This window comes from Malaclemys terrapin, chromosome 1 (assembly GCF_027887155.1).
Source record: "Malaclemys terrapin pileata isolate rMalTer1 chromosome 1, rMalTer1.hap1, whole genome shotgun sequence".
Taxonomy (NCBI): Eukaryota; Metazoa; Chordata; order Testudines; family Emydidae; genus Malaclemys; species Malaclemys terrapin.
Genome location: NC_071505.1, coordinates 302,670,112 through 302,690,842, shown reverse-complemented (window position 1 = coordinate 302,690,842; position 20,731 = coordinate 302,670,112). Strand labels below are relative to the sequence as shown.

Here is a 20,731-nt window from a genome sequence, read left to right as displayed (position 1 = left end):
GCCAGGGCAAAGTAATCATTAAACACGCTTGCTTTTTTTTTGTAATGTTTACAAATATTTACAAAGTTACACTCACCAGAGGTCTCCTGTGTGCCCTGAGGGTCTTGGGTGAGTTCGGGGGTTACTGGTTCCAGGTCCAGGGTCACAAACATATCCTGGCTGTTGGGGAAACCGGTTTCTCCGCTTCCTTGCTGCTGTGAGGAAGTACCTCCATCGTCATCTTCCTCGTTCCCCAAACCGTCTTCCCTGTGTGTTTCTCCAGTGAGAGAGTCATAGCACACGGTTGGGGTAGTGGTGGCTGCTCCCCCTAGGATCGCATGCAGCTCCGCGTAGTAGCAGCAAGTTTGCGGCTCTGCCCCGGACCTTCCGTTTGCTTCTCTGGCTTTGTGGTAAGCTTGCCGTAGCTCCTTAATTTTCATGCGGCACTGCTGTGTGTCCCTGTTATGGCCTCGGTCCTTCATGGCCTTGGAGATCTTTTCTAATACTTTTCCATTTCTTTTACTGCTACGGAGTTCAGCTATCACTGCTTCATCTCCCCATATGGCGAGCAGATCTCGTACCTCCCGTTCGGTCCATGCTGGAGCTCTTTTGCGATCCTGGGAGGACTCCATCACGGTTACCTGTGCTGATGAGCTCTGCGTGGTCACCTGTGCTCTCCACGCTGGGCAAATAGGAAATGAAATTCAAACATTCGCGGGTCTTTTCCTGTCTACCTGGTCAGTGCATCTGAGTTGAGAGTGCTGTCCAGAGCGGTCACAATGAAGCACTGTGGGATAGCTCCCGGAGGCCAATAACGTCGAATTCCGTCCACACTACCCCAATTCCGACCCGCAAAGGCCGGTTTTATCGCTAATCCCCTCGTCGGAGGTGGTGTAAAGAAACCGGTTTAAAGGACCCTTTAAGTCGAAAGAAAGGGCTTCGTTGTGTGGACGTGTCCAGGCTTAATTCGGTTTAACGCTGCTAAAGTCGACCTAAACCCGTAGTGTAGACCAGGCCTTAGAACAACGCTTCCTTAGCTCTTGTCCCCTAACGCCCCTACTCTACTTGCGCTACATTGATGACATCTTCATCATCTGGACCCATGGAAAAGAAGCCCTTGAGGAATTTCACCATGATTTCAATAATTTCCATCCCACCATCAACCTCAGCCTAGATCAATCCACACAAGCGGTCCATTTCCTGGACACTACTGTGCTAATAAGCGATGGTCACATCAATACCACCCTATACCGGAAACCTACTGACCGCTACACTTACCTACATGCCTCCAGCTTCCATCCAGGACACACCACACGATCCATTGTCTACAGCCAAGCTCTAAGATATAACCGCATTTGCTCCAATCCCTCAGATAGAGACAAGCACCTACAAGATCTCTATCAAGCATTCTTAAAACTACAATACCCACCTGCTGAAGTGAAAAAACAGATTGACAGAGCCAGACGAGTACCCAGAAGTCACCTCCTACAAGACAGGCCCAACAAAGAAAATAACAGAACACCCACTAGCTGTCACCTTCAGCCCCCAATTAAAACCTCTCCAGCACATCATCAGAGATCTACAACCTATCCTGAAAGATGATCCTTTACTCTCACAGATCTTGAGAGACAGACCTGTCCTCGCTTACAGACAACCCCCCAACCTAAAGCAAATACTCACTAGCAACCACACATCACTGAACAAAACCACTAACCCAGGAACCTATCCTTGTAACAAAGACCGATGCCAACTCTGTCCACATATCTATTCAAGTGACATCATCATAGGACCTAATCACATCAGCCATACCATCAGGGGCTCGTTCACCTGCACATCTACCAATGTGATATATGCCATCATGTGCCAGCAATGCCCCTCTGCCATGTACATTGGCCAAACCGGACAGTCTCTACGCAAAAGAATTAATGGACACAAATCTGACATCAGGAATCATAATACTCAAAAACCAGTGGGAGAACACTTTAACCTGTCTGGTCATTCAGTGACAGACCTGCGGGTGGCTATATTACAACAGGAAAAACTTCAAGAACAGACTCCAAGGAGAGACTGCTGAGCTGGAATTGATATGCAAACTAGACACAATCAACAAAGGATTGAATAAGGACTGGGAATGGCTGAGCCATTACAAACATTGAATCTATCTCCCCTTGTAAGTATTCTCACACTTCTTATCAAACTGTCTGTACTGGGCTAGCTTGATTATCACTTCAAAAGTTTTTTTTCTCTTACTTAATTGGCTTCTCAGAGTTGGTAAGACAACTCCCACCTGTTCATGCTCTCTGTATGTGTGTATATATATCTCCTCAATATATGTTCCATTCTATATGCATCCGAAGAAGTGGGCTGTAGTCCACGAAAGCTTATGCTCTAATAAATTTGTTAGTCTCTAAGGTGCCACAAGTACTCCTGTTCTTTTTGCATTCCTTGACTGAATCTCTTCCTCAGGGGAAGAGTCAGGAGATGTACAGGGCATTGACTTGAGAGGGCATCAGGTACAGGTGGTCTTTGATGCTAATGGTATGTAGGTGGAAATGGATGCCTTTGGAATGGATGCCCAGCCTGGTCCTGAAAAGGCAATTACAACATCTTCTGTGATGTACAAGGTGTAAGCTCAGGTTTCTTAAATGGTAGGTCATTTGCCTGGTGACAATTAGCTTGCAGTGTGAATGAGTTTCTGACTCTAGTGAATGAATCACCTTAGACTAGATTTTACAAGCAAGCTATGGACTGTTTAAATTAGAGATATATTTTCATCTTAATGAGCCTATCATCCTGCCAACATTTTCCTGTGCTCAGATTCCCTTCCTGATAAGGTTTTTCAATGTTAAAAGTTCTTTTGATTTCTACTTGGAGCAGACTAAAGTCCTTAAAAGGTTTACTAGACTCTTTTATTTTCATTTGACATCTGCTCAATGGGCACTTTTGTCACAAAAGTGATCATGTCTAACTAGCTGTCCAACTGTATTTCTTACTATCATACTAAGAGCTGGCAGGCCTTTCTTTACAGGAGGTCATATCATGGCTCATACTATCTGAGGCAGAAGTACTGCATTTGATAGCCTTAAGGGATATTCCAGTTTATGACATATATAAAGAAACCACCCAGCCCTGCCTATAAACATATGAAGCATCTCAAGACCAACCTGGTTTGGTCTCTTGATACTGCAGTACCTGGTTTCAAGGTGCCCAAACTCTCCTAGAGTTTTTTGTTTCTTTTAGAATTCTATATTTCTGAAAATTAACAGTTGAGAGCTGGCAACTCCTGGAGACTTTTTCTATTAACTCTTATTAGGCTTTTTTCATTTATAAAAAATAGTTTTTATGTTAGACAGTGACTTTTGGAACTGCTTTTTGTTATGTTTTATCATAGTTCTTTCTATATTGCAACATGCCTCTTCCCTCCCCCCGCAAGCTCTACTTACTCTTAAGAGTGAGAATCCTGCACAGATAGAGGACCTGGTTCTCATTTATACAAAGGCTTCTTTACATAGGAACACAGAAATTGCATTACTGAATCTGAGACAAGGGTCATCTAATCCAGCATCCCATACCAGATGCTTCAAAGGAAGATGTAAGGACCCCACAGTTGGTACATGTAGGATAATCTGCCTCCCCCCATGCACACACTAGGTTTCATCCTGATCATCCTGATCATTAATAGTTAGAGATCATCTTAAATCTGAAGCATGAGGTTTAAACCCTGAAGCATTTGTATTGCTGTCTTCACCTGATTGCTGTGTCATATTTTTCTTGCTGTAAAGGAGTGTTCATGTTACTTTGCAGACAAGATAGTTCAGTCCAAATTCAAGCAATCTACTGCCATGGAAACAGAATAGTGTCTTGGGGGATACAAATGTGGTGATTTCTCTGCTTTAATTTCATGTGGTATTATTCATTGAGGATATGATGGTGCTGGGGAAATTTCATGCTACAACTTGTGGGTTTGATTCTTGTCCTTCCTGGACTGTAAAATACACCAGAAATAACCGGTTCCCTTATCAGGGATATTGTAAGTTTTTCTAGCAGGAAGAGGAGAGGAGGAGGGCACCTTTCCTTCAGTTTTTAAAGAAGCCATTGCAGGCCATATGCACAGTAAATTTACTTTGATGCTGATAATCTGTGTAACTCCCTACAAGCATCCCATCTCCCATTTTTGGTTAAAGTCACCAAAAAGATTATGTTGGGGCAATTTCTGGCAGTATCTTTATTCTTCAGACTTCCTTTGACCGTGGTCAGTCTGGTGACAGGTCTATATATAGGGTACAAACTGCATTGCTTGCATTTGTGTATGATCTGTGTGTGCATTAATTATGATCTTTTGCTAGCAGCAGATGAAGGCACTGATGACTTTTGATCTGTTGGCAGCGTTTGATGCTGTTTATAATGCAATTTCATTTTTTTTATTTGTGGACAATCTTAGGATCCTGCTGTGATGCTTCCAGGGGGAGCCCAGGGTTGTGAGGCACCTCGCTACCACTTGCATGAGGAAGCCTTGTCTGTCCCTGCCATGTGTCAGCTGCCTGATTCCACTGGTCACAGGCAACACAAGCACTCCCCTCTAGGCCTCGTAGGAGGCGCTGTCACTCTACAGGGTAGTGATAGGCACAGTCCAACATCTGAGCCCTCTGATCATCTCCCTGGAGTGCCCACCCCCTGTTTCATTGGACACTCAGCATTCACCAATATGCTGCTTCCAAAGAAACAGTTACACCCCTGCTTTCCACCTCAGGTCACCACTCCCCTTAACTCACAGCACTTAGATGTGTTTATGATGAAATCAAGTATAAGTTTATTTAACAAATAATAGAGATTCAAGCAGTAGGAAGTAGAAATATTGGAAACAAATGATTGTATGTAAAATAAAATCATAATATGCATTCTAGAGCCTTGTCTTAATTAGCAAGATCCTCTCGTGTCTAGTAGGGTAGGCTATTGCCCACCAAAATCCTTGCAGTGCTTTACAGCCCGCCTGGCTGTGATTGTTCTTTCATGAGACAAGTACACTGTCTGTTTGCCTTTTAGATGAAGTAGTCATTGTATCTCTTTGTACTCCAAGATATACTTCATAAACAGGACACCTCCTGCTGACTGTTTCTTCATGTAGATTTCCTCTCTTCTATATTCCACAATAACTTAGTTGGCACATGGTTCAGTCTGGAAATAGCCAGGTTGGGTGAAGTATGTAATATACCAGTGACCAGACAGGGAGATAGGTGTCTGCTACCCTCTGCCTGAATGGAACAGCTCTGAGGTGTGTCACCGCCTGGTGACCTGCCTTAACTCCAAGACCTTAAGAACATAATTTGCAATACAGATACATAACTCCTTAAATATCCATCCATACATTTTACAATCATTATGATGACCAGTGGGCTACCAGCTCTCAGTAGAGACTTCACATTCTACCCTCCAGTGAACTATTATGTAGATATCAGACCCAGGTGATTCCTGTAAAACCTTATGCAACCCCAGCTCTCTTGGCACCAAGGGACCTGAACCATACCAGCTACATTGCTATCTTTATGAGAGACGTCAAATAGTAATTGTAAGCAATTATACTAATGCCACAGGAGTCAGGGACGTCATTTGAGAAAAGTTCAGGGGTCTGGGGGCATACTTGCTTCCCTCTCCCTGCCTCACCTGCTGTGGGGGGAGCAGGGAGGTGATGTGGGCAGACAGTGAACCAGGGTGGGTGTCTCACCAATGGCTGACACAGGGCTTGGATCAGGGCATGGCTTGTTCTGTGATTAGTTCTGGCCCAGACTGCTGCTGCTTCCTGTGACAATGTAAGCATTAGGTGACCTACCCCAGCCTGCCCATCAGCACTCCCTGCAGGCTTGGGGGAGACACCACAACCTGGCTACCAGGGAGCTATGAAAAGTTTGGGGTTGTGGGGGGCAACTGCTCCTACTGCTCCGTAGCAAATGATGCCCCTGAGAAGACTCCCCTACGTTGTCACCTCTCTTGTTCAAGTTGTACATTAGGCTGCTGGTTTGGTATGCGCTGCCGTATATTTAATATGTTGACACGCAGCTCTTCATCTCCATCACATCTGATCCAGCTAGAATAGCTGAATGAAATCCACAGTGTCAACATGAATTTGGGATTGGATAAGAGCTAGCGGACTATGATTTAATTCAGACACGAGAGCGATAATGATGTTGTTGCTGCCACCTCTTTGCTGAATGGAAGCGTATTTTGGGGCTTTTTAGGCCAGTTTCCTGTTCGAAGCAGAAATCAGTGACACCAAGTAAAGTATTTTCATAGTTTATTTATTAACTGTACAAAGTCCCATTTCCTTGAATAGAAATGGCAACAAACTTTAAACAAAATTCTGTTTACCAGAAATCTCTGGTAAAGTACCACTGACCTATCCCCTGAAGCAGTTGCCTTGAGCCTCTTTCCCTCTCCAGGAATCTCACAAAACTGAGAGACATCCTCCTTTTTATAAATTGAAAAATACTAATGTAGTAATAACCATGAATAAATCTCACTGCTCTCTGTTCACTCAGGGCTAGATTTTAAAGATATTTAGGCACCTAAAGATGCAAATAGGTACCTAATGAGATTTTCAAAAATGTCAAGACATCGTCCCATGGGACAAATATACAAAACTCTCATTGCCTTCAATGAGAGCAAAATTAGGTGAGTATTGAGCACTTTTGAAATTCCCACCCAAAGAGCTTGTCCTAACCATAATAGGGGGAGAGAGAGCATAGTCATTTTTGAAAAAGAGCTCTCAATCTAGTTTTTTTTCAATTATTATGTCATGTAGTGTTGCCAATTCTTGCAATTTTATCATGAGTCTCATGATATTTTTCTTAAATCCCCAGCTACTGGAAACCTTTGATTATGAGAAAATCTGTTTTCATTTAATCTCAGCTTTCATATTTGTAAAAAGTGAGTTTCTAGCCCTCTTGGATGAAGAGAAAAGTTTTAAAATATGACCTGAGTTCACACAAAAAGTTCAAAAACGAAATGCAAATTGGAAAAAATCCAAAATGATTTATGTATTTATTAAGAATCTGATTTTATGGCAGGAGTCTCATGATTATTTGATTTTTGGCAATACTGGTATTTTAACAGTGGTGCATTCAAATAGTTTCAGTTATATCATGTGCATTTTTTTTTTTTGCATTTCTTTGATTTTTGCAGCTGTTCTACATAAAAATAAAAAGACATTGCATCTTATATGCACTGTGGGCATTCAAATTTTAGTTAGCTAGATGAAATACCAGTAACAGTTAAGCAGTTGTTCCAATAAAAAATGTTCCTGTATTCATGCTATATTTGTGGTTGCAGTCTCACTATAAGCAGGTCCAAAGTACACTTCTGTAAGCAGTGTTTCCTTTAGTTAGCTAGCTGATACTAAACTCACTGCATAAGGCCTCTTTCATTGTAGAGAGTTTTCTCTGTGTTTTCCCAAATACATGAAATTACAATGAACTCCTCTGAAAAAGTTAAATTATTAATGTAAACTAATTTAGCAATTATATTTCATTTGGTAAATGTTAAACTTTTTCCATTCTAAGGCAAGCTTATTGAAATAATTTATTTGAAGAAAGTCAAATATGAAGATGGATTTCAAGTGTTTTATTTTGTTTTAGATTATTATGTCATGCAATGAAAGACCACATAGTGCGTGTTGCAAATGAGGCGGAGTTTATTTTGAACCGACAAAGAGCTGAAGATGTACACAAACATGCCGAATTTGAGGTAAGCTCAAGATTTGATGAATTCCTGCTTTTCTGTTTTCACTCAGCCATCACTTAGACTGTAACCTCATACAATAAAGATTTTTTTTTTCCAAGAGAGAGAGAAATTTACATTTAAGGCATTTGAAAGCCAGTTTTTAAAAGCTTTGGTAAATGTCAAACACAAGGAACTAGTTTCTTCTCATCCCTTCACTGAAATGCATGAAAATATTTACAGCTTGAAGAAACCCCTTAATCAGAATGCCTACTAACTTGATATGGCAGATCTTTAAGGTTCACAAAGAACTTGTCTGATTTTATTGCAAGTAGTAAAAAACAAACAACATTTAATAGTGAAATTATTTTTGCTGGATTTTATCAATAGAATGTGAGTTTTGTGTATAATAAATAAAACTAAAGGATAGCACACTTGAGGTGCTTTAAGAAAAATAATAAATATTGATCTGTAAATAGTATAGTATTTTCACTACCAATACCAATACTTTCTAGTATTTTTTCATCTTATTTGCCAGGTATAACTTATAAATTGGAAGATATTAAGTATCTTTTCTACTTGCTAAGCTAATAAGAATAAGTAATTACTGGAGATAGGCTAATATATGAAATGTCTATTGTCTTTAATTTTGGAAGATGAAAAGCAGGAGGTGGATCCTGTAACTCTTACTAATGTGAATAATCCTTACTAACAGAAGTAGTACATAGTGAATCATTCATTTCTTCAGTAAGGAATGTAGCATATAACCCACTATAGTGTTTTAAAGTATTTTGTGGCAAAATACTGTACAAATATTAAAGACTATTTTAAAAAGTGTATTTAAATGAATGTTTGAACTTTTTTCCCCTTTATTTACATAGAATTTCTCATTTTCCTGTTTAAATATATCTTTTGATATATTTGAGAACTTTTGATACAACAATGTTAAAAAATCTTTTTGTTTAACATGGTTTTATCAGGCAATATGTTTTGATATTAAAAAAGCGTATCTGTGATATTTCAATATATAGAAATTTTGATTATTCCTGTTTTTGCCTATGTGTATATGTTTGTGTGTGTATATGCTCATATATAAAATACCGTAATACACAAAAGCATGTTTTAATGTTTGGGTAGCATGGCATTAGAATTAGGTTTGATTGATTTGGTAGCCTTGAAGATAATAAATAGCTGTATGAACATATTCATCTGTCAGGGAATGCCAACAAGCACCTTTTGGCAAGACATAGAAGCCAGTAATCTCAATTTTGATGAGGTTTTTATCTCATCGAAGCAGCTCTCTAAAACCTACACTTTGATGTACTAGTTCTTGTGCTCCTTGACCTAGCAGAAAAATATAAGACACAGAGATATCTTGTTGTCATTTTGAATACATATAACCTTTACTTCATTTTGTCAGGCCAGACAGCAGACACTTGTCAGATGGGATTGCAACAACTTTATTACCAAACATATACTGGATATTTTGAGCTTAGATAAAATCACATTTACAATTAAGTGTATGTCAGAGTGAAGTTTCATATTGCCTCAACAATAAATAACATTTGATATTTATCAGGGCATCATACAGTAACCTAAAATGACAATAGAAGATTGAGTTATCTGCTCTTTGAAGAATATGTTGAGGTATAAGATCTGTCAGAACTCTAGACGAAATGAGAAAATTCAATTAACTTCCAGCTTCTGTTAGCAAATAAGATTTAGAATATTAACTAAATTCCCTAAAGGAACAGCCTTAAGTCAATCTTATTTTCTAGTAAGGAAACCAAGACATTTCTCTCTAACATTTTTTATTATACTTATTGTCTTGTGAAAAACCTGAGAAATATGTTTGAAATGGAGAAGAAAAAAATCTCTAAGTAAATAAAATAAAAAAATTAAATGTAATCATGTACCAATATGAATCTTAGATATACCTAAAATAAGATGGTGCTTAGAGTCTGAAACAGTTTTACATATTGATGTTGTAATAATGTTCCATAGGCATCATATCATATTAGCATGCATCCCACTTAAAAGATGTGTGAAAGTTTTTTTACCATCTACTGCATTTTAAATTATAAATCAGTTTTATTTTAACAATATTTAAATGTATTTATTTTGTAAATATTTGATTATTTTGAGCGTGCTAATTATTGTTCACTGCAGGAAAAAAGTGAATGGGTATTTTACCAGTCAAGTAGTCACACTTTTATCTCTCAGACTTCAATTGTATCATTACTGATGCAACTATTTGACTAAAGTTATATAGTGACACAGTGTGGGTGCATGTGGGTGTGTAGATGTAAGCATAAGGGATTGTAAAGTTAACACTAGTCAATTTTGTCTTATGACTATGGCTTTTATTGAAAGAGTCCAGTTTTTCCAGAATGATTGCTTCCAGTTAACATTCATTTTGTTAGCCTCTGTAATTGTTCAGGAAGAAAAATGAAAATTTAATTTTACTGTCCAATGAGCTGGTGAAATATTAACCTCATTACTGAGGCAGATCATTGTACTAATTGGTGCTTCCCTGTACATGAAGATAAATTGAAAAAATGAATTAACCCCTTGAAAGTAATGTAATTCCTGTCTGAAATAGATGCCTTTTAGTAATAGTTTTAAATACAGTAGATGGACATAGTTAAAATCTTACCAAGTACTGCCATTTTCTGTAATAAAAACACTAGTCTATTGAAATATGCACATCTAAATTCATGAAATGCAATAAGATGTCTCCAGTACAATGTTAGCTTAATTGCAACCTGTGGTATAATAAATATTATATAGTATTTTGTTTAGGTAGTATTAAATCTTTGTTGAATTTGTTCTAAAATGGGAAACAATCAATTGTTATGGAATGCATAAACTTAAGAACACCTAATTCAAAATGCAGGATTTTATTCAGAAATGATCATTGCATGCACACACATTAAATAACCAACACAATTTATTCAAAATAATTTGAGAATAATGTAGTTTTTTATGATATATCTTTGTAAAAAAACTGTGATATTGTTTTTTTTAATTGCCATAGACACGTTTGCCCTATTCAGACTTTTCAAACAGATCCCTACTAAAAGGAGTATTGAGAATTTGAATGCAGTCTCTTTTTGAGACTAAAGTAGAGAAATGTATAATTCTGTATGCTACAAAGAGAACAAAGGTATTAGAAGATAGAAACTAAAGTTAACAGTGTTTCGATAATGGAATCTTTTTCACAATCAGTCTATAACGGAAACGGCAGTAATTATTGAAATTCCTTGAGAGATGGATTTTGAAAGCAACATGATCAAATAATTATTTCTAGCTTTATTTTCAGTTTCAAGTATTTCTGATAGATTTTTTTTTTAATCCCTTTTCACTTTTTCCAACTGTTTTTACTTGTATGTATCTTGTGGTGTTTTTTTCCATGTTGTAATATATGGAGATTAAGGAAATAGACATTTAATTTCAAAGGTAATGGAGATCCACTTTAAGATCCATAATTATAAAAGTACGGAACTTGTGAACTATTAAGATCTTGTTTTGTAGATCTTACTAGACTTAAAAGTCAAGCTAAGTCTGTCTGGTACAGTGTTGTAGCTTTCTGTATGCAATATTGAATAAGAAATTCCAGAGTATAATGTATTGTATAAGGCATTAATTGGCAAATAATTTATAATGATCTAAAAAAGAGGCCATATTTTAAGACATAAGCAAAAAGAAGCAGAGTTACGTGTGTTTTCACTGTAATTCTGCATTTCCTCACTTTTGATGGCTTAATTTCTCAACCTTAACATAGCATTAAGCCTCTTATTTTCCCCTGGAGGAGGGATCAACACAACCAGTGCAAGTAAGGAGTATAAAAATGGATATTGTGTTTCTGTTTAGACTTTATATTTCTGTGAATGGTAAGGTGCTTCTTATTTACCTAGAAATGCTGAGTTTGGTGAGAACAGAGGTGACTAAGATGTAGGTAGAAAGGAGAATTTAGATATATGAAAATCACTCCTAAGCAACTTGTAGGCACTTCCTAAATTATTCTATTTACTATTCCCTTTTTTTTTTTAATTTTTAGTCACAGTGTGCTCAATATGCTGCTGATAGAAGAGAGGAAGAAAAGATGTGTGACCATCTTATAAGTGCTGCTAAACATCGTGATCATGTTACAGCCAATCAGCTGAAACAGAAGATACTGAATATCCTAACAAACAAACATGGTGCTTGGGGAGCAGTCTCTCACAGGTAAGCTGTAATCATGAATGTGTAATTATAAACATTTGTTTCAAAATTTAAAATGAATCAGCCATTTTCGTACAATTGAAAATTGGATGTGCTGATGGTGGGAATCATTTCAAGAGAACTTTTGTCTTCTTTATATCTGTTTTTTTTCCCCCCTCAAAAGCCTTCCTGTGGGGTGATTCCTCTTCTAGTACATGATGTGCAGATGCAATGCTCTCCATAGCCCATCAACACAGTATTTTATTAAAATTTGTTTTAGATAATTTGTAGATACTTATGCTTGTTCATCATGTAGCACTATTATTTGTATTCCAGTAGGGCCTAGAGGCCCCAACCAGGATCGGGCTAGCTGCTGTATGAACAGGTAGTGAGAGACAGTCCCAGTCCCAAAGATATTACAATGTAAATAGAAAAGAGAGATGAAAGGTGGGAAGAGGCACAGAGAGGAAAAATGACTTGTTTAAGCTCGCATGGAAGGTCAGTGGTAGAACAAGGAATAGAACCCAGCTCACCTGTCTAGTGCCCTATCTATTAAACTATTTCTGTATAAATAATCAATATATACTTTGATACAATACATTGGTAAATCTTTATCCTCACATTTGAACAGTCTCTAAGGTGCCACAAGTACTCCTGTTCTTCTTAATACCTAGTGTGTGCAACCAAACTCTGCAGGCACAAGTCACACATATGCACATGTGTATCCAAGCGTATCTCATGCCCAAGTTGGGTGTGAGAAAAGTGCATGCTCACTTCTGCAGACATATTTTGAAAATTTGGTTCAAAATATAATATATAAATTATCTGTTCTTTAATTGACAATACAGTAAATGAGATTCTAATATATGCTCTAGGGACTTAGAGTTAAGCCTCATTAGAATATTATATAACCATAAATATTAAGGTATCTAATGAATGCTATGTATATTATTCTCACCCTATTGTCACTATGTTTGCATGTGTATCATTTATTTTCAAGTACATTATGGAGGAATCAACACAACCAGTGCAAGTAAGAAGTAAAAAAACAGATGTTGCATTTCTATTTAGACTTAATATTTCTGTGAATGGGAAGGTGCTTCCTATTTAACTAAAAATGCTGACTTTAGTGAGAACAATATACAGCAGTTTATATTGTTTAAAAAATAAGGTGTAATTTTGGGCTTATTGACCTTAAGTTTTCCTTTAAATTCCCTGCTCAAAATGAGGTGGGTTTCAATTCTGTTGAGTTCTGTGAAAAGCAACTCAAGTTGATGTTACAAATCTGAGCTGATGCTGTTGCACAGCTGTAGGCCACCATCTCCACAAGCCATGAGACAGTTGTCTTCTTGGAAGTGATAGGTGATCTACCATTTCCTCCTGGGGCCAAATAGCTTCTCTCCTGGGTTTTGGCGTGGAGAAGTGGTTGCTCTCCTAATCTACAGTTTTAGGTTTACCAGGTAAGGGTCACTGTCCCTCCCTCAAAGCCATAATAGTCACTGGGGAACCAGGAGGGGCTTGACACCTCCCAGTCTGACAGCAGATACGGGAAAATGTTCCACTGCCAGTACCTGGGGCATAGAACTCTCCATAAGTCTTTACATGGTAGCAAGGGACTCCACAAATATACTCTCTAGCTGCTACGGGCTAACTGGCATGCCAGGTAATTCCTAATACAAAGTTGCTAGGGAATACTTAGGGGTTCCTTAGCTACCATAATATGGTTTATGGGATGTCTAGACCTGTGTTGTCAGTGTAGCATTTCTAATGGCAAAAGTTTTTCCTCAGTTCCCAATGCAGAATGAAAAACTTATTTCCTGAAGATCTTTTGTATTTGAAAGAGGCCCTGACACTACACATAGGGAGTAGGCAATTGGCCCAAGAAGCAGCATGTGAAAGAAACCTGTCCACTGGTTCCACACAATAAAACTTATGGAAGATCCAAGAGGTTTGGCATCTAGATGCATAAGGAAGTGCTTTTAAGGAGAGGGTATGATTCCTGGAAGCTTGGATTCTCTAGAACCAAGCTAGCCTCATGTTTAGTATGTATAATACATGTCCAAAGACTTATTTTAAAGGTCTTTAGCACAAATGGTTTTGGTATGAAAGTAAGATCTGGTTTCATGGTGTGTGTCTCAGATGTAGAATAGATACAAGTTTTATTGTGTTTGGAATCCAATATAATAAATTCTTCTTACCTTACATCTTCCCAGTTTTTGTACCCCTGCATATGCTGCCTTTGGAGAAAGCAACCACCAATCGTTGATATGCTTACTCTTGGGTTGCCAGAGTGTTGCTGTCTGTTTTTTTGATAATAGAACACAGAATGAGGTCGAATACTGGAAGCACCACGAGGAAAAATGTGAACAATGAATGACTACTGTCTTAGGATTCAGAAAGGGCAGACAAGATTTCCAAAGAATAGGATAAGAAAAGCCTAGACAAATTGCTTTTGAAGTTTGATGCTTCAAGATTGAGTGAACTTTTGTAGTATTTACAAAGTATGAATTTTGAATATATTAACATAATCTGTCTTTGAAAGGTCTGAAAAACAAGAATAAGTATGGATAAACTCAATAATATGCCACATAAAACATTTCAGTTATGCTAATTGCACTCTACAAAGAGTAGACCATGATTAGCATTAAAAGTAGCCATAAAATCAGAAGTGAGTTGTAGTTTAGATTATCTTTTGCATAGCTTCTTACTGTAGGCAACTTACATTAGTAAGCATTTACTTGACTACTCCACTAGAGAGAATAAGTTCCCACAAGCATGGGTAAGGATTATGTAACCTAGCACTGCTGGTCTGAGAACTAATTTACTCAACAATACCTTTCTGCTTTATCTATATGAGAGAAATAATATATTTTTGGAAATCATTTATATTATATTGTTTAACGCCTCTTAAAGGCTGTAAGTAATATTTATCTTTTTCCACTTCACAAATAGATGTTTTTAACTCCAGTTTTAGTACAGGCAAAATTTTGTTTCCTTCCATATTGGTATATTGACAAACTCCATTGCATCAAAAGGAAAGTATTGTAGGATCATGAATAAATAGCATTTGTTTGGTTTTTTTCTTTACATTTCCCTGCCACAAAATAGTAGATTTTTTTTAATAAGAACCTATTCAGTGTTTTATTATACCTTCTATTTGTAGCTTTAAAAAAAAAAGTTACTGCTTTTCCTCAGGTGTGGTGAGTTTACTTTCAGGTATGTTCATCATGGCGGATCCAGAGCATATGAAGAACTCTAGGTTCAAGTTATGGTCTAAATGTTGACGTTAAATATCCATCAGAGACATTTTGAAAGTAGCTGTTTGATGTTCTCATGGGGATTGCAGTAATGAGAAAGTAGTCATTTAAAAAAAGAGTTCAGAAAATCAATTTGGTTGAAGCTGACCTCTACCTAGATTTAACAGACTTTACTAGGTAATACATACAAACTGGATTTAGGCTTTTTTCTATTTACAACCACCTTTGGTAATCTTGGATACCAGACACATATTAATCATTAATGCTGTAAGGCAGGATTGTCAAACTTGTTCTGTAGTGAGGGCCACATTACCTTTTCACTTAGGAGCTACAGGAGAAAAGTATTCCCTGACAAGAGGCTAATTTTAGTCCTCTCTGGCTGCAGAATGTGCCTCCCTAGAGATCAGAGTTAAATAAAGTAAATAAAGACAATTACTACATTTTGTGGAACCTCTCTTCTTCAGTCCATTAATGCAGCAGTAGGGCTGTTCATCCTCTAAGTCTACTCTCTGTCTCTCGCACCCACACACTCACCTTCTTTTCTCTGCTCATTGGCATCCTCTCCCACTTTCTCAACCTCCCTGTTCCTCCTTTTTCTCTCTTCCTCCCTCTTCCCCTGGGGCATTCCCCTCTGAGTGCTTGTTCATTGGAAGGGGAAGGGCTGAGGGAGGGAAGCACTTCTTTGAACCTGTGGGACTTGGCAACTACAGAAGCAGGAGGAAGATGATTTAAAGATTCCTCCTCTTAGCCAGATATTGATGGCTCACAGCAAGAGGGACTGGAACGCAGAGAAAAGGCAGGGGATGGTCGGGGAAGGAACCTTCCGTAAACTCAGGGTCTGAGGCATTCTGGCACTGTCACCACCTGTGTGGCTGTTACCAAGGGGAAAGACAGGAACACTGAAGTGCCTGTGTCTAACCCTGCTCAAGCTCTCTCCTAAACTCCACCCACTTCAGCTGCAGCTCCTTCCCAGCCCGTCTAACTTGAGCAGGGAGCCAGATGTGGTCCTGATCCATTTGTTAATTGCAGAGGGAGCTGCAGACCAGAAGAAACGGTTCTGGAGCCAGATTCAGCCCTCATGAATCTCTTGGCTTTTATGGAACATATGATGCTGCAGATTTTGCAGATAATTCAGCAACTACTCCAGTGACAGGAAAATACTATTTTGGCTTGCATAACTTGGACCTAACCCTAGAGATTCAAGCTAAGAACTTGAGGTCTTTTGGAGGAAAGATCAAATTTTTAGTTCTAGAACTGATTCTATCATAGCAAAAAGATAAAGACACACTTTTTCTCCTTTTCACCTTTCATCTAATGTAATGGGATTGGATCATTCTCATCATAAAAATATGAGATCAGCATATATCACGTGGGCGTCAGTCCTGGCAGTTCCAGTATTTCTTAGTTTATTTCTAGCTTCCTTCCAGAATGCTAATTCCTTCATTCTGAACACCTTCTGAATTTTTGTTGCTTACCTAAAGAGAATCTCTAATTTTTTTTAGGGTTCTTTTCCTAATTGCAGGGACATTGTAATACATCTCCCTGCTTCAGTTAAATACTTTAGTTGTCACCAGATTGTGCCTCAGGACATTTGATCTACTAGTATCATACTTTTCCATGTCTCCTTTTGATATGCCTGCTTCCTTTGGTGCTGTAGGACATGTAACACATCTCTCTGGAACATCAGATAATTGTTAATGAACAGGCAGGGTGAAAATCAGGGGTAAAACCTCTTCTCCTTTGTCCGCTCCCCCCAAGGGAGTGTTTGCTGGGGCTTTTCTCCTACACATAGTTTCTCTTACAGAGGTCAGTATCATGCTTACCACGTTTCCCCCAACTCTGCAGTGTGTCTGGGCATGCAGAGAAGCCTGTTCCTCTCTACAACTTCGCCTCATGCTACAGTCTACTCAAAATTGTGTCTGTCTGGCTTTCAGACCCAGGACCCCCTCTCTGCCAGGGAAGGGGGCTCAGATTTCAGACAGCAGCTGAATGGGAATTGTGTCTTCTGATCATCAGCCATAAAATCTTGCTCTGCCAGGGAAAGAGGCTCAGACTCTGAAAGGCGGGATTGAGTCTCTCTCTCCACCCATTCCCCACTCCACAGGGTGGCTCCACATTAAAGCCCTAGGAACACTTCAGGCTGTCTGTGATCAGGAGAGAGGCACATGAGGATTTCACTCCCCATGAAGCTGCACCTTCATGGGATTACAGGGTGGAAAGTGAAAAATCCATTTCCATGTTCAAAATCTTCCTGAGTAAAGCCATGAGAGGTACTGGGTTGCTCCTACAGTACTTAGCTGAGTCCTAGACCGCCTGAGAGAGCAGGTAGGCAGCCTGTCAGGCTCCTGGGGACATCTAACGAGCTACTTCCACGGTCAAGGTATGTGTAGCAGTACCTCTCCTCTGTTGTGTGGTCCCTGTGCCAGGATGGATAGTGGACTACTTCCTCCCCTGTAAACAGCCAGGAATTGCACATGCACAGACAAAAGTCCACCACCACTTACAAGTCTTTTCCAGGAAAGGATATCAGTTGGTGGCTTGTAAGGAACTCAATATTAATAAAATCTCCTCCTCTTCAAGTACTGTTAGGTACATGTTTTCCTGTTGATGGCTCTTTTGAGGGTGTCATAAGATCCAGATAAGGACATCTGATTAAACCAAATATTAAAGTTAAAACTTTTAATATAAAACAAAGAAATGTTATAATTGTAATATAAAACAAAGAAATGTCGTACATTTTGGTAGCATAAGGTTGATACAATGCAAAGCTAGGTGTCATTCTTGGATAACATCCAATGCCCCTTTGTGGGCAGGTAGTTTCAACGACATGTTGAAAGTCAACCCAACTGTCATTCTAGACCCTTGCATACTCACTATAGAAGCAAGCATTCTTGGAAGACCAATTTCCAAAAGCTCATCATAATCATCCTTTCAGTTCATTTCAACGCCTCTCAAAAAAAAAACCCAGAAACATGGCCATATGGGGCTGGACTAGTGGTCCATCAAGCCCAGAATCCTGTCTTATGATCATGACCAGTACCAGCTGCATAAGTGTAAGGTGCAAGAAACCATGTAGTGGACAATTATGGTACTCACGGAGGCACTGTCCTCCTACTTCCCATTAGGGGTTGGCTTATGTGTAACTTTAGCGCCCTCGTGGCCAAGATGGAGTCTGCTCTGCAGGCAGCTCTGGCCAAGAGAAGGCGCGCACAGGAATGCAGCAGGAGAAATCCCTTCCGCCCCAGTGGCATTTGTTCTAACCCCCCAGAGTGAACACACACACCCACCCACAGGAAAAGTACAATGGATTTAACAAGGGAAATATTTATTTAGAGGGATGAGAGGAGAAAAACAACAAGGGGAAATATAAGGGAGGGTAAAACAGGGTTGCATCCAAACCAAGGCCCCACAGGCCCAGTGGTAGCACAGTCTGGAAGGGCAGACACTGAGCAATGTGTCTGCACACAGAGTTCAGGAGTCCTAAGCAAAGTTCCAGTGCAGTGGTGAGTTTTGGGTGCTCCTGGTCATCTTCAGCGCCAGTGAACTTTCCCCAACAAACCCCTCCGGTACCCTCTTCTGCCGCTCTCTGCAAAGCCACACAGAGCGACCCCCTCCCCACTTAACTAGCTACAGCCTCCCTCCTTGTTCCCAATGCAGAGTTCCAAGCTCCAGTACTCACAGCCCCATGCAGCTCTGGGCAGCAGTGATACTGGGTCCAGCTCCGGCCTGTCCTTCTCGGGCAATTCCTCCCTGGCCCAGTGCTCCTCCTGGCTCCTGTCCTGGGGTGTCCCCAATCGGCCCTGTCCATCTCAGGCCTCGGGCAGGATTTCCCTGCTTCACTTTTCCAGGGCCTGGAAGGCTGCCTCCCCATCTCCTTGGTGCTCCAGTGCCGCCCCCTGGAGTTTCCCTCCTTTTTTTCTTACTCTCCCCCTCCCCCCTAGGAAAAAGATTTCAAGGGGCCATGCTCTCTAAACCCCAAAGGGGTTACATATGATTGAGGCATGACTGCTTATATCCTCTCTGAAACCAGGGAGTAACCAGACGACAAAGCTTCTCCATGGCAATGGAAATAAAGTCCTGGGTAGAGAACGATCTGCTGCCTTTCAAGACAGTTCACATAAAGGATACAGAAAAGAGCAAGAGGGATAGCTGAAGTTCTCTCGTAGTCCTCCACTGGTCTAGAAGGCACATTAGACTTGTTAGCCAACACTGTACCTGTAGAAAACACCAGACCTCTTGAATCAGGGACTCCTTCATTCAGACTGGGAACAACTAGAGTTAACAGCCGGGGTTTCGGAAGAGGAAGTATAGTTCAGCATGGATTCTTCATTAACCTCCATTGAACCAGGATATTTCATTCATTGGTTTGATGACATTTATAGTTCTGGTGTGAGGAGAAATAGAAAGCTGTTTGAGGCAGGGACTGCCTCTTTGTGCAGTGTTCAGCACAATGGGGTCCTGACTTCTAGATGCTGTTGTAATACAAATATAATAATCCCAAAGTTCTGGTGATCTTAGCTACACTAGAGTTTCTCCAGGAGGATTGGTTGATGTCCTGCAGCCCAGCACCATAGAAATGTGGGTACCAGCCAAGGCAGCATTTTCTAGCCCAGCACATTGGATCCTCTGTGGTGCAGCGACAACTCACTGGTGCAGCGCCTTCTGCTGGTTGTCCAGGGAATTAGCTCTTTTCCACCTCCAGATCGCCTCTGCCAGCTGATGTCTCACCCGCCGCAGGCCCCCGTGTCCCTCCCAGACCCCGTGCCCCCCTGCTGAGGGGTTCTGCCCACTGCAGTACCCCCTCTCTCTAGGTCTCCTCTCCCCAGGGAACCCCCAAACCCCCTATCCGCACCTTGCCTCAGTGGCTATTGCCAGTCTCCATCTAGCCCCCGCTCACTGGGGTAGACTGCAGTCTGTATACCATTAATCATCGCCAAGCGTTGGTTGGACCTGCTGCCTCTGCAACCCCAGTACCCTTCTCAGCCTTTAACAAGGCCTGCAGCCTGGGGGGTTTCCAGGCTGGAGCTCCCCAGCTCCTTTGGCCTTCCCCCAGCCCTGCTCCACTATAGATACCCTATTCTAAGCTCCCCGGGAGCCAGACCATCTCCCTCCACAGTTAGAGAGAGACTGTTGAGCTCTGGCTAGCAGCCCTTTTATAGGGCCAACTGCGGCCTGATTGGGGTGTGACCCAGCTGTGGCTGCTTCCCCAATCAGCCCAGGCTTACTGGTTCCCTGCCACAGCCCTCTTACAGGCTGATTTAAGCCCTTCAGGGCAGGAGCGGGGTTACTGCCCCACTACACCTCCAATTTGAGTATCGGACTAAGTTTAATCACATTAACAACTTAGACAAGCCAGGCCTTTCTAATCACCTCCTAAGGACAAGTTTTGGAATTAGTTACCATATCCTTACAAGAATCACACTGCTTTTGTCATGAGAAAAAGGTTATTCTTCTAACTCCAGAAACCTTTCTTTTCAAGGTAGGTTTTCTTTTCTACCATGGCAGGGAGATAGCTCTCCCATCATTTTGTTCTAACCCTTGGAAAGTTGTGGCATAAAAGGGCATTCCTAGAGTTCTAAAGA

The 20,731-nt window shown here is 40.3% G+C and overlaps 1 protein-coding gene across 3 annotated transcripts in view; it reads left to right on the top strand.

Annotated features, from left to right (window-relative positions):
- The window catches only part of NBEA (neurobeachin), an 817,568-nt gene that overhangs the window by 436,317 nt on the left and 360,520 nt on the right, over nt 1–20,731 (top strand). For all 3 annotated transcript variants that reach the window (XM_054015304.1, XM_054015305.1, XM_054015303.1), the window contains exons 37-38: nt 7,608–7,716; nt 11,750–11,916. In XM_054015304.1, coding sequence (XP_053871279.1) covers nt 7,608–7,716; nt 11,750–11,916 — 276 coding nt within the window. The remainder of the gene's footprint in view (nt 1–7,607; nt 7,717–11,749; nt 11,917–20,731) is intronic.